The sequence below is a fragment of the Paralichthys olivaceus genome, chromosome 2, assembly GCF_024713975.1.
Source record: "Paralichthys olivaceus isolate ysfri-2021 chromosome 2, ASM2471397v2, whole genome shotgun sequence".
NCBI classification, from domain to species: Eukaryota; Metazoa; Chordata; class Actinopteri; order Pleuronectiformes; family Paralichthyidae; genus Paralichthys; species Paralichthys olivaceus.
In genome coordinates this window covers 19534070-19553994 of record NC_091094.1, presented here as the reverse complement: position 1 = coordinate 19553994, position 19925 = coordinate 19534070, and the positions used below count along the sequence as shown (strand labels likewise).

The window sequence follows — 19925 nt, the reverse complement described above, 5'->3', positions numbered from 1 at the left end:
ATCACTTATCTCAAGCACTACATGGCTCAACTTATGGCTTTTTAACTGCCTTGTAGTTAAAACAGATTATCAGATCTGGAGAACCAAGAAGAAACCAGGGGAGGGAGGGATAGCGATTTCGTGGAATCTCCTGACATCCAGGGTCATCTCTGTTCACTGTCAGCCTGTTATATGAGCATCAATAATTCAAAAAGTACTGAAGGGTGCCTTTGTGTCTCCATGCAGTGCTCTCACTGAGTTATCAGTGATAGGAACTGGCTGTCCATCTCACTGCAGCAGCTGGGCCTTGTTTGACAGCAGCGTTGAGCCCAATCAAATCCAACGCAGAGCAGGGGACACAAGGAATCATTGTAATCATGTGGCAGCAACGTCCTTGTGCTCAAATCACATCCAAGCCCTGGTTTGTTCCCTACTTTAATAAACTTTGAGGCAAGAAAATCTATGCAACCATGTCTTTTATTTATTTAGTTTAATTCTCCTTCAGACAACAAAGACTATTCCAACAAAAATGGTTCATATTACAGTGGATTTATGAAAGGTACAAACAATCATCTTTAAAACTAATCAAGACTTTACAGGATATGCTGACTTTAAATGAAGATGGACGACAAATCTCCACTTCCTCCCACAGTCACAGCTGTCAATTATGACTTTTCAACATTGTTTCAGCGAAACTTACCAGAAATATGAACATACATCAGGGTGATAAGAACTAGCTAAAATGACAGACACCATATTTGAGAAAAAATTATTTAACTTTTTCTTTGACTTTTTAGTTCGGCCCCACTAACATGGAAGTGGGATTTATGACCTACACCACAGCCAGCCACCAGGTGGTGATGGAAATGCTTTGGATTCACTTTTGGGAGGCGGTGACGTCATCCATCTTTATTTAAAGTCAATGGTTGTGCACATGATCAGTCTGTGTCTTCACAGCCAGAGAAGCAGACATCTAACATGTGCAGTTTCAAGTTCATTGTCAGTTTTACAGGAGTCACTGGCACTTTGATTTCATTGCTGCCTTCAGTTTTGTGTAGACATATCCAAAATTCTGCAAGAGAGCAAACACACAGATCATGTAAGAAAACAATACATGATGAGTATCTACTCATCTGTCTGTGACAACAAACAAGGTGATTTACTGTTTGCGAGAAAGGACAGATTCCTACAATATAATATGAGTAGGCACTGCAAAAGGAGAACGCAGACAAACCTGTATTGCAAAGTAAACAATCCCCAGATAAGCAGCGATGCAGCCACCAAGGAAGAGGTCAAACGCTGCAGGTTTCACTCTGGGAGGAAAAAAGTGTCATTGTCCAACTCGTCTATAAAGAACTATATGCACAAAAATAACTATAACACTGATATTCACCTGTACATCACTATTGGTTGATCCATCTGATCAAAAAAGGTGATATCAGGGTCCCTGTATGAAGAGGATTAAATGTAGTGAATCACTGACCGTGCAGTGAGTGCTGGGAATATATCATGTACTGTATGTTCACCTCTTGTCCTGTCGAAAGTTGTGTCTGTGAACCTGCTGCAGGTAGCGTTTAAATTCATGCTCCAGTGAGTTGACCAACAAGACGTGACTGGGCTCCTTATCCAATAGCTGGGTTGCCCGGGGGACGGAGGTCAGGAAGGACATCAGACTGGACATACGACCATCATGAAAGTCCTGCATCCAGGATTTAGACATGGATACACAGAGGGGGGGTTACAACGAACATTTAGTGTGCAATAAAATTAAAACAATAGTTACCATATGCCAAAGTGCTTTAATGTTCCCCATTATGGTCAAACATAAAATACTTAATCTGGAACTCACGTATCATTTGTGATTATGACTTAAATTATTCTCACGTCGTGCTGAGCCAAAAGTACAAAAAGTTCTCCACTTTGGAGAATTCAAAACCTCTTGACATATTGTGGGTGTTTTATTTGAAGTTCCCAATCTTCAGTTGAATCAAATTAACTGGCTAAAGCTATTACATGAGTCTGGGCCTTTGAAGACACAAACACTGTGCAATGTGTTAGAACAAACAGCAGAGGGCAGCAGTTTCCTGCCCATAATGACTAAAATCACCAGGTATCTTACCAGCTGGCCTTTAAAAACCTGCACATCTTTGGGTGAACCCTGGTGAAAGATAACCAACAACCATCACATATGCTATACAAAATATATATTTATAATACATTATTATAATATCATTAATATTTTGTGTCTGTATTCTGATTGTCTACATGCACCCATGAATGTACTTACTTTGTCAGAGAGATTGTACATATACTGTGCCAGGGCTTCTGCTATGATGATTCCATTGCGCTTCATTTTCCTGAAATCCACCTGTGACCTGTGAGAAGTAATGTTACCATGTTCAGGCAACAGCCATTCTAGAATGTGTCTCTAAATCATCTTCTTTAAATGATCAAAGTAACTCGAACAGTTCAGAACCAGAGTTCAGCTCCTACATTGTGTCCAGTACTGAGCCCCGCTGCTCAGATTTGGGGTCGTCCAGGTGAGACAGAGTGAATCCAGGGATCCGACGCAGACTGTAGCGCTCGTGTTCCCAGGCCACAGTGGACTCCACCAGGTTGATCTTCTTATGGACCAAACCCACCTTCACCCAGGGGAATCTGGAGGAGACTACCTGCAGGAGAGACCAGAAACCTCAAGCATCAGGTCATTTGGACTGAAGAGACTTTAATGAGCATTTTCTTGCAGTAAAATATGCTACCTCCTCCAGGAGTTGCATGAATGAGTGCATGGGAGTGTCGGGTTTAGGAGGCCGGGACACATGCATGTACAGTTCATCAGCGTTGGCCAGTGTGTCCAAACACAGGACAAACGCCACATTGTCATGAAGCAGGCTGGACTCTGGGGGGGACATGATTGGTTAAAATAAATAGTGGACAGTTCATGTTTAAGTTCCTATTGTCACACACAGCTGACTCGCCACATGGTCAGTGGGTCACAAGGTCAAAAACTCACCTGCGTGGTCCAGATTCTCTTCAATCCACCTCTTTGTGCCGAGAAAGTTGTATTTTCCACCTCCAGTCAGAGAGAACATTAGATTATATCTAAAACACAAAAACCAAGGAGGAGTTCATCGATAAAAGTTTTTATCCATTGTTCATTCACTGTTAAAATACTTTTTCTAATAACATGATGTGAGCTACTTTTTCAGATGATAAAAAATGTCTTGAATAGTTTGGATCAGTATTCAGCAGTATGTATATTCAGTGGATCATTTTGTCTGACCATGCCACTCAATAAAATATTCTAATAATACTAAATGCTTGTATTATTAGCAGGTCTAAGTAGATCATACACTTAAGTAGTTGTATCAATATCACACAGAAAAACCCCATTACAAGTAAAAGTGCTGCTTACCTAAGTAAAAGTAAAAAGGTATTTTTAGGACAGTTTCACTTATAGAATCAAACGTAAAGTACTCATAATGTTGAAAAATGCTCCATGTCAGCATTTTCTAAAGTTGCAAAAATGGAAATACTCAAGTAAACTACAAGTACATTGAATTTGTACAGGACTTGAGTATTTGTACATCGCAGCACTACATGTATTGACCAAACTATATAAGTTTTGTTTTGTTAAAATGAGAACTCACTGGGGTCTGGTGCTGGAGCTACTATAAAGCATCTGGAAGAGACGTGCGAGCTCCAGCAGGATGGTGACCCCACTGCCATTAGAGTCTGCTCCATGAGACAACCACTGTGTGACATGCAAACACAAGCATAAACATGCATGAACAGTTTATTATTGTGTCAGTGCTCATATTTTAAACGATGGTTGGATGATGGAAACTTTATATGTGACTCACAGGGGCCAGTCCATATGAATCATAGTGGGCAGTGATGACAATCGTTGGTACATCTTCCCCAGTTCCTGGAAGCACTCCCTGAAATACACATCACCAGTTACACAGTGACCAACTGAGGATTGATCACAAACTGAATTCATCAGGTCCCACACTAACCTCCAGTGTGGATATCGACGTGTCAGTTATGGGCTTGATGGGGGCGTTGTTGCTCACTAGGATCTGAAAGGCTGTAGCTGTGATCATACTTCGGAGGACTGAAATCATTGAAAACATACAGATTTAAAACAAATAGACATGATTGCTGCTTTTTCTACCATTTCAGTCCCTTGTATCCATTCTACAACTTTTTCTTTTTGTGCTCTGTCCATACTTAACTGTTTCTCACACATCCTCTTGCTCCTCTTACCTCGGATCACTATAGATGAGGTTCGGGTGGCTGCGGCCTGCTTGACCTCCTCATACATGTAAAGCAGCTGCTCATCCTCAGGCACCACATAGACGGGCATGAGTGTCTCCTTCAGCAAGGTCTCACTCTCACTCACCATGAAGGACTGACAGAAAAAAAGATTGAATAAGAAGTGCCTGTTCTTTCATTTCCATAGCAATTGTTTGATGTTCCATAAAAACTGCCTCAGCAGGCTGTTACCTAATACCTTAGAGAACACATACAGTGTATATTACCCAGTTTCCTTAATACTGTCTGGTTAAAAGATCCTTTTTTTGTTGTTCTGTCGCTTAAAGAATATTTTTGGAAAAGCCTGCTACCTGAACAGTGTCATGGGGGATACTGGACATATTCCTGGGCAGCAGGATCAGTACGGAAGCAGCATTCTGTCTCTGGGCCTCCAGATATTTTTCTGTGGTAAAGTCCGACACCTTCATGACGACACAACGACGGGTCAGCACTGGCTCTTCGGCCGCACGTGCCTCTGCTACCACAATGGCTCCACGGCAACCTCAGTGTAGGAAGAAGATTATTATTATTAGATTTTATTATTAGATTATCTATAGCATAGATTTTTACTCTGTTATGTTTCAGAGAGAAATATCAGTTTATTATTTACTCCTACTATTGTACAGCTGTATTTATTAGTTACTTTGCAGATCGATCAGTAAGAGTTTTAAAATATTCCTTAAATGCTAATGCACTAGTAATAATAATCAGACAATATAGTATATATTTTATTTTACACTCTGATTGTGGGTTGATGAATATTGTAATATTTTGGTACAACAGGGAATTTTTGATTTACTGAGGAAGATGGTCTCAGTACTTCTACTACTTTGTCTGCTCTCCTCCCTTTAAATAAGTCCAATTTAAACTTGGATGCATTTTGTATGTTAATCAGTAAAGAGCAATAAAGTCAACTTAATTTATCTTATCTGTCAATGAAGTCTGTCTCATTCAGTATATGTGTGTGTCCTTTCATTATAGGATATAAAGAACAATAATTAATAACAATCATTTTCCATGCGGTGTCCTTGTAATTTTGTGTAAGATGATAACACCAGCACAAAGGCATCTGAAGTTATTTCTACCTCAAAAGTGCAGTAGTTGAATAAATGTAATTACTCTTCCTTCCACTGGAGGTGAGTCTCTGAACCTACCATGCTTCTGTTGGGACAAGTTGTACTGTTGCATCCTGTAAGCAGTGAACTCATAGGAGGACACAGCAGGAAGAGCAGAGCCCTGCAGACCCTGGACACAGAGCAGCAGCACCACAGCAGCTACACCCGGCTCTTTCAGCAGCATGATGTCAGTCTCAGACTATGAAGGGAGGTCGACGTTAGGTCCAGGATACACACATCGAAGAGCACAGCACACATATAACAAGCATATAGACCAGGTTTGGCACAACAGGTTCATCCAAATCTCTGTGGTATACAGTAAAAGAGCTGATGCATGATGCATTTCATCCTGACACGTATTAGACAGGAACCTTATCTCTGCCAACTTGAACTCCCATTGACTGACTCCCCCACTGATATTCTCCACCTTTGAAACCTGAACTCATCTATCAACAAGCAGCATCCTGTTGGGTATTGAATTGTTCCTCACCTGTCTCCCTGCCGTCCTGTCTCATGAGCCTCCCTACTAAAGGTTCCTCAACTTCAGTGCTGGTCCTCGCAGCGTGGACTCACACTCCAGCAGCTACTGGGGTTTTTAAGGCATCTAGGTAAGCCACCATCTGCTCCTGAGGGATCAACTCAGAGCTAATCACAAATACCCAACCCCCCCAGCCCTCACACTCACTCACTATTCACATTGTCTAAGTATATGGATCCCTCCTCTCCTCTCCTCTCCTGCGATGTTACACTCATTTACTTCACTTCAGCAGTAAGAACACATAAACCAGTGGAGGGTCTGTGTGGGTGGCAGGAAAACTGTTTCGCATCTGTTTAATCCCCTGCAGGGACAACAGTCTGAAGCAGAATGAAGATGTGTTTGGATTGGTGCACTTGAATCTGACTGAGGATGCATATAGATGCTTCACCTCCTCATCAGTCTTTTTATTGGTGGAAAACAGTTTTGCTGTTTATGGTCTCAAGCAAAAAAATGTGCAATGAATTTACAGAAGCATGTGGAAACATCAAAATTCCGATATCTAATATTTATTATTTGTCATATGTTGCACTATACACAGAACTTTAACACTGTTAAAACCTAAATGGAACCAGTACACAATCATCATAATAAAACATCTGACAAATAAAAAGCATCTGTTTGTATATGGATTATTTCCCATACATGGAAAAATAAATTAAAACACACGCAACTGCAAATAAATAGCTTGTTACAATGCATTACATTAGTGTCCAAATCTCAGGAGTACAGTGCACACAACCTGTTTGAGTGGATGAAATTAATGATTAAAATTAATGAAGCACCATAATCAGTCACAGTCAGGACCTCATCATTGTTAATGTTGTACTGTAGTGTATACAGCCACTGCTCTAACACACACCTCAGCTGGAGGCGTTGGTGACATATCACCTGAACTACTGCACCGTAACATTATCTACACATATGGCACCTTATATGCAAAAAAAATCAGTTTGTGTACTTTTGTAAATCAAATGATGCATCACTATCAGCGATTCCTCTCTTATCCACACATCTGTCATTTCAGAGTCGTACATCACACACTGAACCTTCATTCAATGAATGGTGAAATATATGAACACATGGAGAAAAGCATCAGTTATAAAAGATGAGGTTTCCCAAAAACACCATTTTATATCAAAACATGTTACTAGAAATGAGATTGCACTGTAGATGCAGACACTATGTAATATCCCATGTAAAAGTGTAAACACAATACACTGCACATGACCATGAGGACATAACTTGGACCAGTGTAACGTGTACACATGCCTAAAACTGTAGTTCGGTCAGGGGGACTGACAGCAGAATTAATTTGATTTGAATTGCAATGGCAGGTGGTGCAGTGGTTAGCACCTCAGAGCAAAAAGGTTCAGTGATTTTGTAAGATTCAATATGAAAAGGAGGTGCTGGGGTAAAGGCAGGTTGAGAACTGGGCCAGCTAAAGCATCTTAAATAGAGTGTGCAATATCAGCTTTGCCACTTGAATGAATAGGAGGGGATCAGCTGAGCCGCCAGTTGATGCGGGCTTCCATTAAGATCTGCTGCTGTCAGCTTTCATACTGGATTGTGGCTCAATTAATAGTGATCTGCCTTAACTAATGCTAGGATCAACTTATATGAAAAGCTATCTTTCCCATTAGCTGGATAAAAGCTAAAAAGATAAGGAAGTTAGAAATATGTAAATGTTTTTGGGAAACCCACTTCCACTGAGAAGATTAACATGCAATCGACTAGAGAACAGCTGACTGAACTGAAAGCTCCAGATATGTCTTCAGAATGATGTAAACATGGCAACAAAAAAAGGGTATTCAGTACTTCTATACAGCAAGGACTACTTCCTTTTCAACATAATGGAGAATATCCATTGGCATAAAGCATTGACAATACACAGCTGTGTCAGGTGCTACATATACACTTCTTGTCCCCGAGTCGGACAAATGTTGTTTTCGACCTCTAGGAGGAGTACGCGTGAATATACAAACATAGAAAACAAATACACTTAAAACAGAACTTAAAAGAAAGGAGAACATTTTAAAAATTCCTTTTGTATATCAGAAAAAAAAATCCCATTTCATTTCCATCCAGGCAACATGAAATCCCTTTGTACGCATTCTCATGTATGATCAAAAATTCAACAATTCTCAGTGTATCTGCACATTATCTCGAGTCTTTTATCCATTCACTGATTCCCTTAATTATATGAAGTGTTTTATAACCACGTTCACCAGTGTGGCACCTGCTTCTGCAAATATTTTAAACATCCTCTCATGTCGGGGCTACCAACAGCAGGTACACACAAACTCGTGAGCTGTTCCTGCCACTGTCTTTAAATCACTACATCTACTGATACTACAGTAGGTAAACCTAAATATTACCAAGTGCACCTCACATAATGTCTCATTAGCACAAGGACGTGTGTGTGGGGGGGTCAATAAAAACAGAGGAATCATCTGCACAGGCTGCTCATTAGACAATAGTGTTAACAGGCAACATGCAAAACTATTTGTTTTCAGCTTCTTTTAACTGAATAGGGAACAGTTAAGCAGTACGACCTTGGTTTAACATTCAAACATTTAAAAAATAAATCTGGCATTAGTATTTCAATGTTGTGAATGGGGCAGCATGGTTTGAACCAACTGGGTTTGAACCCCAGTTCAACTAGGCCTTGCTGTGAGGAGTTTGCATGTTCTCCCCATGCCTGCGTATTCACCGGCTTCTTCCCACAGTCCAAAGACATGCAGGTAACTGGCAACTCGTAGTTTTGGGCAAATGCTTGTTTAGCCTGTGATAGACTGGCTAACCCTCACCCTAAAGGCCCAGTCACACATACACAAATGTGTTTGCTTCCTGTAAATCTTTTATCTGAGCGAGCGAGGGGGCGAATAAAACATGCACTTCCTGTGCCGAGGCAAATCGCAGTGTGACCTCTTGTGAAGTTCAACCTTGGTGTACCTGCGATATTCACTTTGCAATTGTGAATGTGTGACCAGGCCCCAACTCTCAAAATGATAAGCAGTATAGTTGATGGATGGATGGATGTTGTGATTGTGTTTGTAACTTAATGGTTTAGCACTACTTTCCTGGACATAACCAGACACACACATTTCATCTTTCATGTCTGACACGTATACATGGGCAGACAAAACAGACTGGCAGAAAGAAATGATGGGAAAAAAACAATGGCCACAACATCCGATCCATTCCCGTCCATTAATCTCACCATCAATGACGCACAAGCAGAAAAAAAGTACTTTCCGTGGGTGGGTTCACTACCGATGATGACACCTCGTCACCATTACATGCATTTGGTAGAGTTTCTGTCATCCCATTCTATTTTTGTCCCTCTTCCTGCACAATGTTGCACAATCCTTCATCGTCCTCATAACAGAAAATATCCACAAGCATGACATGGATGTCGAACAAAGGAGAAGCAAAAGTGACACGTCGTCATTAGAGGTAAAGTTTCTGCCATCAGTCGAGGCCCTGCAACTACGCAGAAGTGAAATGCACAGATCCAACCATAGGAGGAAGGTGCACAGATACTGTACATTTTCTCAAGACTTCACCTACTGTATATCCTTTTCTCATTTTAGCATTTATAAACCCTCCTTTTTTCCCTTTGTGCCATTGCAAGCTGATAGTTTTCCTCCTTGCAGCCACTCTGCTCAGTAGTTGGCGTCGGTGCAGGTGACAGGCAGGAGATTTTTTTTGGGGGGGGGGCAAAATGGTGCTACTGGATTTGACAGGCTGTGGAGGGAGCAGCCTGACAGCACATGCAGGTGGGGTTCACTGCTTTGGGGGGGATCAGATCCAGGTCCTCGTCGTCTGGGATCTCATCGAGCCGGTAGCCATCCTTTAGGAGCTGGATGTTCAGGTCCTGGTTGATCTGCTGCAGAAGCCAAAGAAAGAAGATGTCAGCAGAGCTTCTGCACGAATTCTTAGAGCTAGGAATGACCTTTTTTTGCCTATTCACATTTTTTTTGTTGGGGTGATCCAAATGAATTATATTTACAGAAACAGAACGCAGCCACATAGGAAACAAACGGGTCTTAGGTGGTAATGGAGGAAGCAAGAGAGAAAAAACCAAACATAAGATACTCCAAGTGGAAAACATGAACGGGGATCAACCTGTGTGAATGAGAAATGGGGATAAATCATTACAGACAACTGTTGTGTGAATGCTGGGCAGAGCCTGTACATTTATTTTTTTAATGGGTGCACATATACCTGGTGTGAACATGGGACTGGGTGATCAGGTGGTGACACTGGTGGGGTGAAGCTGTATTGACTATCAATATAACGTGTGTATAGATACCTGGTCCCTCAGACATCTCACCTCGGCTGAGGAGTATCCTGATGAGGAGTATCTGGACATGTCAAAGTCATCATCACTGAAAGACACGAGGCATCGGGAGTTAGACACAGGAGACGATGGTGTGTGCAACATTAGCACACTGGGAAATTATGATCTGAATCTTTAGAAGGGTAGTTCAGCAACCAACCAACTTAAGACCACTTCCATCACCCTCCCCTTTTAAGCTTGTAGGAGAGCTAACAGTGGTTTTGAGGTAACATAAAAATTCAAAAGGCCCTCTCTAAGAGTGTTTGATTTGTCCATTGTGAGCTACTGTATAAACATGGTAGAGCAACACAGCAGGCTCTGTGGAAGAGGAACTGCTCCCTATTCTTCAAAGTTATAACAGAGTATTAGGGCCACTCATATGACAAAAAGGATAGTTTTGAGAATTGTATTATCATTTTGAGCATGTCATGATATTATGAGAATGAAGTAGCATTATGAGATAGTAGAATTAGTTATTTCCCAAATTTCTTTCTTTTTCTCAAAATATCATGAGCTTTTTTATCCTTAAGTTATGACTTTATATTCTTAGGTTTTCAGTTTTACATTTGTAGCCTTCTGTAAGTTCAGCCACTAGATAACTCTGATGACATTGTCAGGGTCATTTTCCTGACTTGAGAAACCTTCTCCACAGACACAGTAGATATTATACATCTGCTTTCATAAGGGATAGTAATGATACAAAACAAATCACTAATAGGTTGAAGCTGTTTCCCTTTAAGCAACAGATACTAGCCAACAGTTGCAGCCTGTGTTTTAATTGGTAGATGGGGCGATTACAAAACAAGGAGAGTTGACATTTCCGAGGTATTGATATCTCATTATAACCCATGGAGACAATCTGCTGCAGTGCCTTGAATTTCTATGGAAATGTCTGTCTCTCATAATGAGCGTACATGCAGCAGAAGCACAGACACACACAGACACCAACAGCTTTTTGTAAATGCAATTTCATCTGAGGAGCAGTAACATCCTATTAACACAGCTAACAGGCTTTTCCATTAAATGACTAATCTTCTGTAAACAAACAGAACAGAGGGCTTGCACATGAATCTAAAATGTGGACAATTCACAAATGGGTTTCCTGTTGTTGCTGTGAGCCACAGAGCTCGTCAGTGGTTGTACACTGTATGATGCAACACATGATGTAAGCTTGGTCGGCTTCCAGAGCGCTCATTGCACATGAGACAGTTTCCCCCATGTCGCTGCGCTCGGAGGGCACAAAGGGTGGGACTCATCTGTGTGAAATGCAGACCCACTGGTACGACGTAGAGGTTGAGCACTCCCTCTGAGCCGCTTTTCCCTGTCACAACACTCACCCCGCTATCCACTAATCCTGAGCCCTAGGAGAGGCTTTACCCCCTTTTTTTTTTTTTTTTTAGAATCCCTTCTGTTATGAAGTCTCTCAAATTTCTCTATGGATTAATGTGCCATCATGACAGAGTCAGCCCAAATGAGCAGTTTTCTACCCTTGTTCTCTTCTCTGGGGTCGGACAGAAAAGCATGTGCCTATACTGTTATAAAAAATTGATGTTACAAAACCATGTACCTGTCAGTGTCCAGTGCTACCAGGGGTTTCTCGTCCGGGCTCTGGTCTAGAGAGGAGTAACCTTTGTTTGGCACGACCAACCTGAAAGAGAGCACAAAAGGCAAGTCAAGCCTTGATAAAATATTCAACACTCAAATGAGGCAAACACTCTCACACTGAAACACCCTGAGAAATATTCTAAGTGTAAGCCCCTTTTCCACCTGTCAAAAAACCCAATAACACCCACTAACATCAGGTTTATGTCTGCAATGGGAATGGATACAATCAGCCTTCAATCCCACGTCAAATGATTCTGCAGTACACAGGTTTTAATTGGCTCCGGCTCGGACATGACACCCAGCTGCTAATTTGGCCCAACAGTGAGGAGAGTGCATCTCCGTTTTCAGTGCATTTGTGGCATTGAACATGAAAAAAAATGAATCTCCACTGGCAATAAAAAATAGGTTAGTTGCTTTTTTCTTTTTTTTTTTAAACTTCGTATGTTCATTAATTTTGGTGTAAAAGAGGTGGAATAGAGCAGTAGTTTTATCCAGAACAGGATATTTGTGTTAAGATTCACACTGCTCTCCACTGAAGGTCACAAAACCCCAGAAATTGGGGCTAATCTGTAGCCGTCAGACTGTAGACATTCCAAGATTATCTGCCAGCCTCAGAGCCGTTGGTAGCCTTTCTTGTATTTCCCCTGATCCACTGGAGAGTGGGATTAGACAGATGAGTCAGTTGCCAATACAGTGGGTTGTAGCGGGTTTAAGCTCAGAGCTTTGACTCTTTTATCAGTGTTTCAGTTCATCCCCCCACCCCCCAAAAAAACCATTACATTTTCTCTTCTATAAAAAGATTAAAATGTTTGTGTTTTGTTGTAACATTAGGAGGTCTGATGGCGTTTGTCTGAATATATAGCCTTTAGTGGCAAAGAGTGCAGACCGTGTCTTTTGCATTTCAGTCAGTTGTGCAGCAGATACAAACACATAATGATTTAGGTGGTGATTGATGTATTTGTGGTTGAGTTGGTCGGCATGGAACGAGGAACCAAACAGGCAGTGGAAGCTGTTACCTTGTCCTGGCATTCTTCTTGGGTTGTTGATTGACAGGACTTCCCACTGTGCCATTCTTCACTGATCCCTTCCTGGCAAGGTCCCTCTGTTTCTCTGGGCAACCACAGGATGTGACGTCATCAGTAAATCAATCAATGAACCTCAGCTTAGTGAGCATGAATGACAGATTTGTATGATTTTGTTTCTTAAATATCAGTGTTAGTTTCACGAACAAAAAAACTGTCAAAATTTGATAGAAATCTTTCAAGATGCAGATACGATTAAGGTGGTGGATGCCAAATGTTATTATCATTTCTTTAACATTGTGCGATACTATGATTTTCAAGTACTTTTAGCTGGGTGATCTTTCTTCAAATACTGTGCAGGTACAAATACAGGTTGAAATCTTTGACATATTTGCACTATTATGGCAATATTTTTTCTGAAGCAATTGTAAGCTTTGTGGATCATATATACCACTGCTGTCAACACAAAAAGCCTTTGTTTTATATTGTATATGCACTATTTACTTGTGTAAAGAGTATTATAGAAGTGGCTGGCTCAATGAAACCCTTTAAAAATATTCTTCATGAATCCGACGCCAAGAAGAGGGTTAGAAGATCAGAGATAGGCAGGGGACTGGAGTGTTCAAAGTGACCAATCAAAGGAGGAGAGCATCAGCAACTTGATGAGCAGGTAAATGTCAGGCGGTGTTGAGCGGTTGCCAAAACCTAGGGAAGGGCGAGTTCATGCTTCTCTCAGCTCCATGCTCACAGAATCGCAGTTGTGCACACAGAGTAGAAATGCTAACTGGCAAGTATGGTTTTATGCTTGTGGATATTGTGCTGTGAACTTGTATCATATGCATGGGCGTAAACACATATATATTCAATATGTTGGCCAACCAGCCTTGGCGGGGGCATGCTCTCTCTGAGTGCCCTTCTAGTTTTAGTTTTTGAGATATTGACTGGTGCATCTGAGGTAGGAATATTTTCACAGAACCCTGGGGACTATATAGAGATGAGGAATCCTTTCACAATGCTGTGGCAGCGCAATAAAAGAGGCAAATAAGAAATGACACCTTTTATAAAAGAAAGAAATAATCCTAGTGGAAAATCATACAGGACTCAACACCTAGTTTGTGCTTATTTGGACCATGTATTGGTGCAGTAAGACAATATTGCATTCGCAAATTTCACTGGTGTACAGAATGCTTTCCATTCATCAAGGGGATTGAACTGTTGATTCTTGAACTGAACTGCTCACTGTTAAACCTTTACATATATCTTATGTATAGGTGGAGATACCTATTTGGACTTGCAGTGGTGATGGTTTGTAGTTCATGGCCACAGTCTCTCCCTTGGTGTCAGGGATCATCTCTGAGGTGGAGGATGCTGCTGGGTCCTAGGAGGAGAAACACATAGTCCCCCGCATGTTAGCATTATGAGTTAGCATGATTGAACAATACAACAACACTAGCAACTAACATGTGACACTTTCTGCCCCCAGGTCCCTGAGGTCATTTTTCACAGCAGCCCTCTCTGTTGCTGCCTCCGAGCTCTGCAATAGTTTCCCTTTCCTTTCTGCATCAGGTCTTTTAGTATGAATGGAGATGGGGGCCGGAACAAGTACACAACTCTAAATGGACACTGAACGCTAAAAGTATGGTCAAACCTTAAATCCCATTTTACTTTTTCCATTTCTTTTTAACTTATCTTCTATTCTTCCCGTTGCTGTGACTGTCAAGCATTTTGGTTCAACTGCTGATGTTTTTAATGTGTTACAATAAATAAATCTTACTTGACTTGAGCTTAAGTCTTCAAAGACCGTCATAGTCGTGGCTGCACAGTTTGCTAATTTGAACCAAAGTTTACTTTCTAGTAACACACTTCCAATTAACTTGTGCCATACTTCATTTGGGCATGTGAAATTGAATGCAGCCCTGAGGGCACAATCAACTCCGTACTGAACACAGCCCTTCAATTTATCACAAGGCTGCAGGCCCACATCATCATGAAAATCTGTGGGGTTATTTTTAGAACCTTCTTGGGTCCTATACCCTGGCAAGATTCCCTCAGACTACGGGCTACTATAGCTGCCTACTTTGCAGCATCAATAGGCCTGAGTGTTCTGCTTATGTTGCTGGCCCTGCCTCTTTTATGTGCGAGCAGTGATGGCATAGGGAGGAGGCATGGGAGAACAGAGGGGGTTGCTGTTGGAGCCACGGCTTCCCCAGATTGAGAGAGGGGAGCTGGACTCTGCTGAGCCTGTTCTGCTGACAGACCTCCACATTATGTTGATCCCACAGGCCGTCCCTTGTTGCACTCAGGGACTCCACGAGCCACATGGGCGAGGGCGAGCAGGAATTTGGCTTTCAATAAATCTGTAGTCACTAAATGGGAATAGCTGCTATTTTTTAAGGACACATATGGCAATCAAATAACTAGAGCCAAACACAATTTTGTACTGTCAAGGGAAAAAAATAATATAGGCTCAGTCTACTGCTTTATATTGAGATTAAGTATATCTTTTAATCATGTGAACAAAATATAATCGAAGTGTTAGACGTAAGAGGCCCAGGTGAGTTTGTGCTTCCTGAAAAAATGATTGAAAACCCAAGTGCCTTTGATGATTGTGAGAGGGGATTATAAAGTAAATAGATCCATTATCCAGGCACAGATATGTCTCAACCTATTTTGTCAAAACCTTTTCATATTATTATTGTGAAATTCCACAGTAATCCAGGCCAATTTTACAAGACCAATAGAGCTCATCCAATATCACTGTACCTGATGAAAAATTCATGAGCATTTAGCACAGACGGCGAAAAGCTTATTTTGCATATCAATTTTCATGTAATGTGTTTAAAAACAAGCTGTCCACTATGTCACAATTTGGTAAAACTGCAGCAAAGCATTATATGTTTACATTCTTGTGAAGTATAGTTAATGCATAGTAAATTGGATTATTGTTATCCTAGCAAAAGGTTGATATCCTTTTCTAGACACCTTTATTGATAAGGGAGAGAGAACAGAAAAGACACACAATGCAATGGGTCAAGTCAGAACTGAGCCTGCAGCTGCTCCAGGAGGACCCAAGCCTCTTAACACACATGCCCACAAAAAAGGTAGACATCTTATAAATGTTTCTCAGCAGCCAATCATTGTGATCCATCTCTTTTCTTTACAGAAATGTATCTCATTAGACCTCCACCAAGGCTCAACAGTCTCCTTATGAAACCAGCAATCCACTGGATCAGGATTTTTATTTAGATTCAAACCAATTTCCACACACTCACAAATATCAGTCCTCTAAACCTGCCTGATTTTTTTTTTGCCATCAAGATCAATGAATTCATTTCTGAGAAATCTGTAAAAAGGTCAAAAACTACCCTGTCTCATGATATTAAAAGAAGTGATTGTCCAGATCTTCGTCAAAAGTTAATAAGTTCTTCGAATGTGAATGTCCCACCCTTCAACCATGTGTCAATAAAATTGGTTCAGTAGTTTTAGCATAATCCTGCTCGTAGCAATGAAAACCTCTTTGGTGGAGGTAAAATAGCAAACTGTAAGGTTTTATTATTAATGCAGTCTACTGCAGCCAAATATACCTTCAATGCATAGAACAGCCTCATCTGGTGATGAAGCGTTGTTCACTTGGCCGGAATAATTAATGATAGCTGCAACAGTGGAGACAGTACTAGCAGGAGCTGTGAAAGCACAGCACGTAGACCAAGTATTCCCACTTTAACAAGCACAAATGTGAGCTCTTTCTGTTCTGCAACAGGCCCTTCCCTCACATCACAAGACTTACCCACAAGCTTCCCTTTCTACCACAGATAAATCCTGTAATGAGAAAGGGTCATATCGTCTGTCAGATATATCCGTTTGATTTTTTTTTTCAAAAAAGCTTGCAGTGAATAATTAAAGAGATACTGTGTTAAAGCTGTTTGGTGACAGAATTCCATGATTGTTTCTTGAACAATCACTGACAACAAGGTAGGCTACAATAAACAAGTTTAAACTCCTCTTGAAGTATAAAAGCTTGCATTAAGTTAGTAGAGATGTTCCAATGTTGATACCAGTATCGGAAATGCCACCACAAAAATGCCGGGTTTGGGCATCAGTGATTAGGAAAATCCATATACCATTTCAATACCACGTCTTTAAAGTATATTAGTTTCAACAAAATAAAACTCCAAAAATCTCCTTTTCCTTACCGCACCAAAACTGCAGTTGTGCTGTATGCGGTCAATGGTAAGTACTGTTTTTAGAGTGCCACTGTTAAAATATGTTATTTAGGATGCTATCTTTTTTTTTTTAAAGCAATGGAATCCGATCGGTACTCTGTATAGACTAATACGCAAAGTCCAGGCATTGGAATCAGTATCAGGAAAGGAAAAGTGGAATCGAACCTGCTCTATACGGTTTTATGTTTTGCCTCAATAAATGCTCCCAATGCTTGATCAGTGAGAAGTAAGTCCTTATTGGACTATGTTCGGTCATCCTTTTGGGTCAAGTAACAGGTACTGGCATTGTAGAAAGTCAACAAGGTCACTTAAAACATACTTTACATTAGGAGCCCACAGATCCCTGAGAGAGCATGTGCTACTGGTCACTCGCAAATCAACTTGAACTATGACATTGGGGGCGACACATGTTTTTATGTAATAAAAGTAAAACATGACCTGTCGCCCTGACCTTCAGTATGTATTCATATATACCTGCACTCACTTAAGGTCATCGCCCCTCACACACTATCACAAACACAATGTGTATACCCATCCATGCATCACTTTCATCAGCTTGTCCTCTTGTTAGCGACTGCTTTACTGCTTCTGATGATGAAGAGCCACAAGGTTGCTGACTCGGCACAGACAGAGCCACTGGTGGGATTATACATCATGGCCTCCCACTGGCCAATAGCAGCGAAGACTGATACATCAGGTGACCATTAAAACTGTAGCATGTTATCCATATGAATGATAATGGTAACTGGGCCACACTGGAACCCTGATGTGATTAAAGGCAAACTGCCATACTGACATTTGGCAAACAGTAATTATACAAAAAAAATTTCAGTAATAAAAATGTTTTCACTCTTTTATATTTAACCACACTTTATTTTGTTTTATTGATAACAGTATATACTTGTACATCAATTTATGTATGTATACCCTATTTATAATGATGGTGTTATATATGCTATCAAATTCCGTAAGGGTGGTTTCATGGGTTTCTTGTAACTTCTACACTTTTCTTTGAAAAGTGCTTAAGCTTGAAATGTGCTATACAAGTAAAATGTAACCTTATTTTTATCATTATTTAACATTATGAGTCTTGAAACATGTTTCATTGGTCAAAGACAACCACAAACATCACATAACGTTCCTTATGAAGCCGTTTTATTAGTGTGACATTCACTCAACAAGGAGCCTGCAGGTGCCCAGTGAATTGTGGTTTAGGAATCACAATGAAGTTATTAGCATTAAAATGCACGCTCGCGTGAGCCACAGCAACTGTGATGCAGTCACAATCAGATATGGTGCAGACGTACAAGTGAGGGGCTGTTTCAGACACTGGCCGTGCAGGAGATAAGAGGCAGAAGTGCAGTGATGTTTGACTCACACAGGCTATTATAGTTCTGAGGCGAAAAAAAAAACTGTATAGTTGTGAAGAATAAGACAAAAACCAACTATCTCAGCCAGTGGATTCAATTCCTCAGAATCTCGCTGGATGAAAGTGAGCAGATCAACTCTTCGGGGTGAGGGACAGAGAGCAATTGCTGATGCCTTTACAAAAAAAGGGAGACTTTCTGTACTGGAGAAAGTGTGTTCTGGGAGTTTTTTCCTCAAGGGGTCATTCTGGATTAGCCAAACCCCTTTAAGGCAAACATTAAAAGAAGAACAGCTGCTTGAGAATGCTTTGTTAGAAGTATGGAGAATGAGGCCAGCGTGTTGGTTGAATACTGCTGGAATAAAAGCTCAAAGTCGATTCTAAATGTGGGGAATATGGGTAATCATTGGCGGCCATAGCAATTCAGAACTCATGCAAGGTTGGGTTTATAGCTTAATGGCAATCAAACAAAATCCCATTATGTTGAAAAAATATCCATCGATTCTCATTACACTAGCAGGTCAGACACTTGCCTTGTGATAAATGATAGAGACTTTCCTCTGACTGGGCCTCACCATCATCATCAGGGCTGCACTCTGCAGTATGGTTAGGACACAATAAGGCTCCTATTCACGCGATCATCTGTACTCACACATCCCAAACCACACGTCACCCCATGACGAAATGAAAACAGTGGCCTCTGTCACTTACTGATGTTGACAGGCGCAGATACTGACGTGGATTTTTAAATATATTTAAAGAGCAAGGTTTACGTCAAGTGTATTACACGAATGTCTATGTTATTGATTGGTTATTATAAGGTTTATTTGTGTGTTGGTTGTATAGGGAGGGGTGTCTCCGCCGCCATCCTGTCATCTGTACATAGACAATGTACACCCATCCCAAAGATCCAGATTGTCCTAAACAGATCCGCTAGCTCTCACACGCAGATTATGTCACACAGCTGTCGCGATACAACACACAGGCAACACAGACACAGCTCAGATCACAGTTAGCATCGAACAACACAGAATGGTCTGATTATAATATGTATTTTGCTGCTTTGGTCTCTTACCAATGGCTGTGTCTCCCCGTTAACTGGAGGCACTTGGAACCTGTCGATTTCCTCCATCATTTTGGCGACGTGTACGTGAGACGACGCAGGAGGTTCGTGGATCAAAAACGGCGACTCGTGTCCTTTAGGTGTCCCCGGTGTGTGATGCTCGGTCGTCGGGTTATCCGTGGTTTCTCAGCATGGTAGCAGCTCGTTTTCCTCCATCCTGACCACACAGAGGTGACTCGACAGCAAAAAACAGCAGCGCCGCCCTACTTCCGGGTCTATAGATTATTCATGACGGGTTCGACCAATCACAGGCGAGACTATATCCAAATGCGTAGTGGAGCAAAATGAATGTTGT

The 19925-nt window shown here is 41.1% G+C and overlaps 2 protein-coding genes across 3 annotated transcripts; both read right to left on the bottom strand.

The window, feature by feature from the left end:
- Positions 1-438: 438 nt before the first annotated feature.
- On the bottom strand, positions 439-6054 carry LOC109629098 (BOS complex subunit ncln). The gene is made up of 16 exons (XM_020086574.2): positions 5902-6054; positions 5451-5610; positions 4608-4798; positions 4249-4393; positions 3999-4096; positions 3843-3920; positions 3630-3733; positions 2993-3081; positions 2739-2878; positions 2473-2651; positions 2267-2354; positions 2099-2137; positions 1506-1678; positions 1373-1426; positions 1214-1292; positions 439-1051 (listed from the first exon to the last, which is right to left on the bottom strand). The coding sequence occupies exons 2-16, from the start codon at positions 5593-5595 to the stop codon at positions 995-997; spliced, it is 1659 nt and encodes a 552-aa protein (XP_019942133.2). The 5' UTR covers positions 5596-5610; positions 5902-6054; the 3' UTR covers positions 439-994.
- A 385-nt stretch (positions 6055-6439) lies between these two features.
- fam219aa (family with sequence similarity 219 member Aa) lies at positions 6440-19844 on the bottom strand. Of its 2 annotated transcripts, none has more exons than XM_020087088.2 (6): positions 19583-19844; positions 14200-14296; positions 12913-13006; positions 11859-11939; positions 10265-10340; positions 6440-9838 (listed from the first exon to the last, which is right to left on the bottom strand). In XM_020087088.2, exons 1-6 carry the CDS (start codon positions 19640-19642, stop codon positions 9680-9682), a joined length of 567 nt encoding a protein of 188 aa, XP_019942647.1. In that variant the 5' UTR covers positions 19643-19844; the 3' UTR covers positions 6440-9679. The 2 variants fall into 2 exon arrangements, with proteins under 2 accessions (XP_019942647.1, XP_019942650.1); XM_020087091.2 differs by having other exon boundaries at positions 10286-10340.
- Positions 19845-19925: the final 81 nt, after the last annotated feature.

What these genes read in the sequence shown, in the direction of transcription:
- LOC109629098 (XM_020086574.2), bottom strand. Translation starts at nt 5,595, where the DNA reads ATGCTGCTGAAAGAGCCGGGTGTAGCTGCTGTGGTGCTGCTGCTCTGT. An exon ending in ATTCATATGGACTGGCCCCT is followed by an intron (nt 3,734 to 3,842) that starts GTGAGTCACATA and finishes CATGTCACACAG; the next exon opens with TGGTTGTCTCATGGAGCAGA. An exon ending in TCATGCAACTCCTGGAGGAG is followed by an intron (nt 2,652 to 2,738) that starts GTAGCATATTTT and finishes TCTCTCCTGCAG; the next exon opens with GTAGTCTCCTCCAGATTCCC.
- fam219aa (XM_020087088.2), bottom strand. Translation starts at nt 19,642, where the DNA reads ATGATGGAGGAAATCGACAGGTTCCAAGTGCCTCCAGTTAACGGGGAG. An exon ending in ACGGGGAGACACAGCCATTG is followed by an intron (nt 14,297 to 19,582) that starts GTAAGAGACCAA and finishes TTCTCCTCCTAG; the next exon opens with GACCCAGCAGCATCCTCCAC. An exon ending in GTAGCACTGGACACTGACAG is followed by an intron (nt 10,341 to 11,858) that starts GTACATGGTTTT and finishes CGTGTCTTTCAG; the next exon opens with TGATGATGACTTTGACATGT.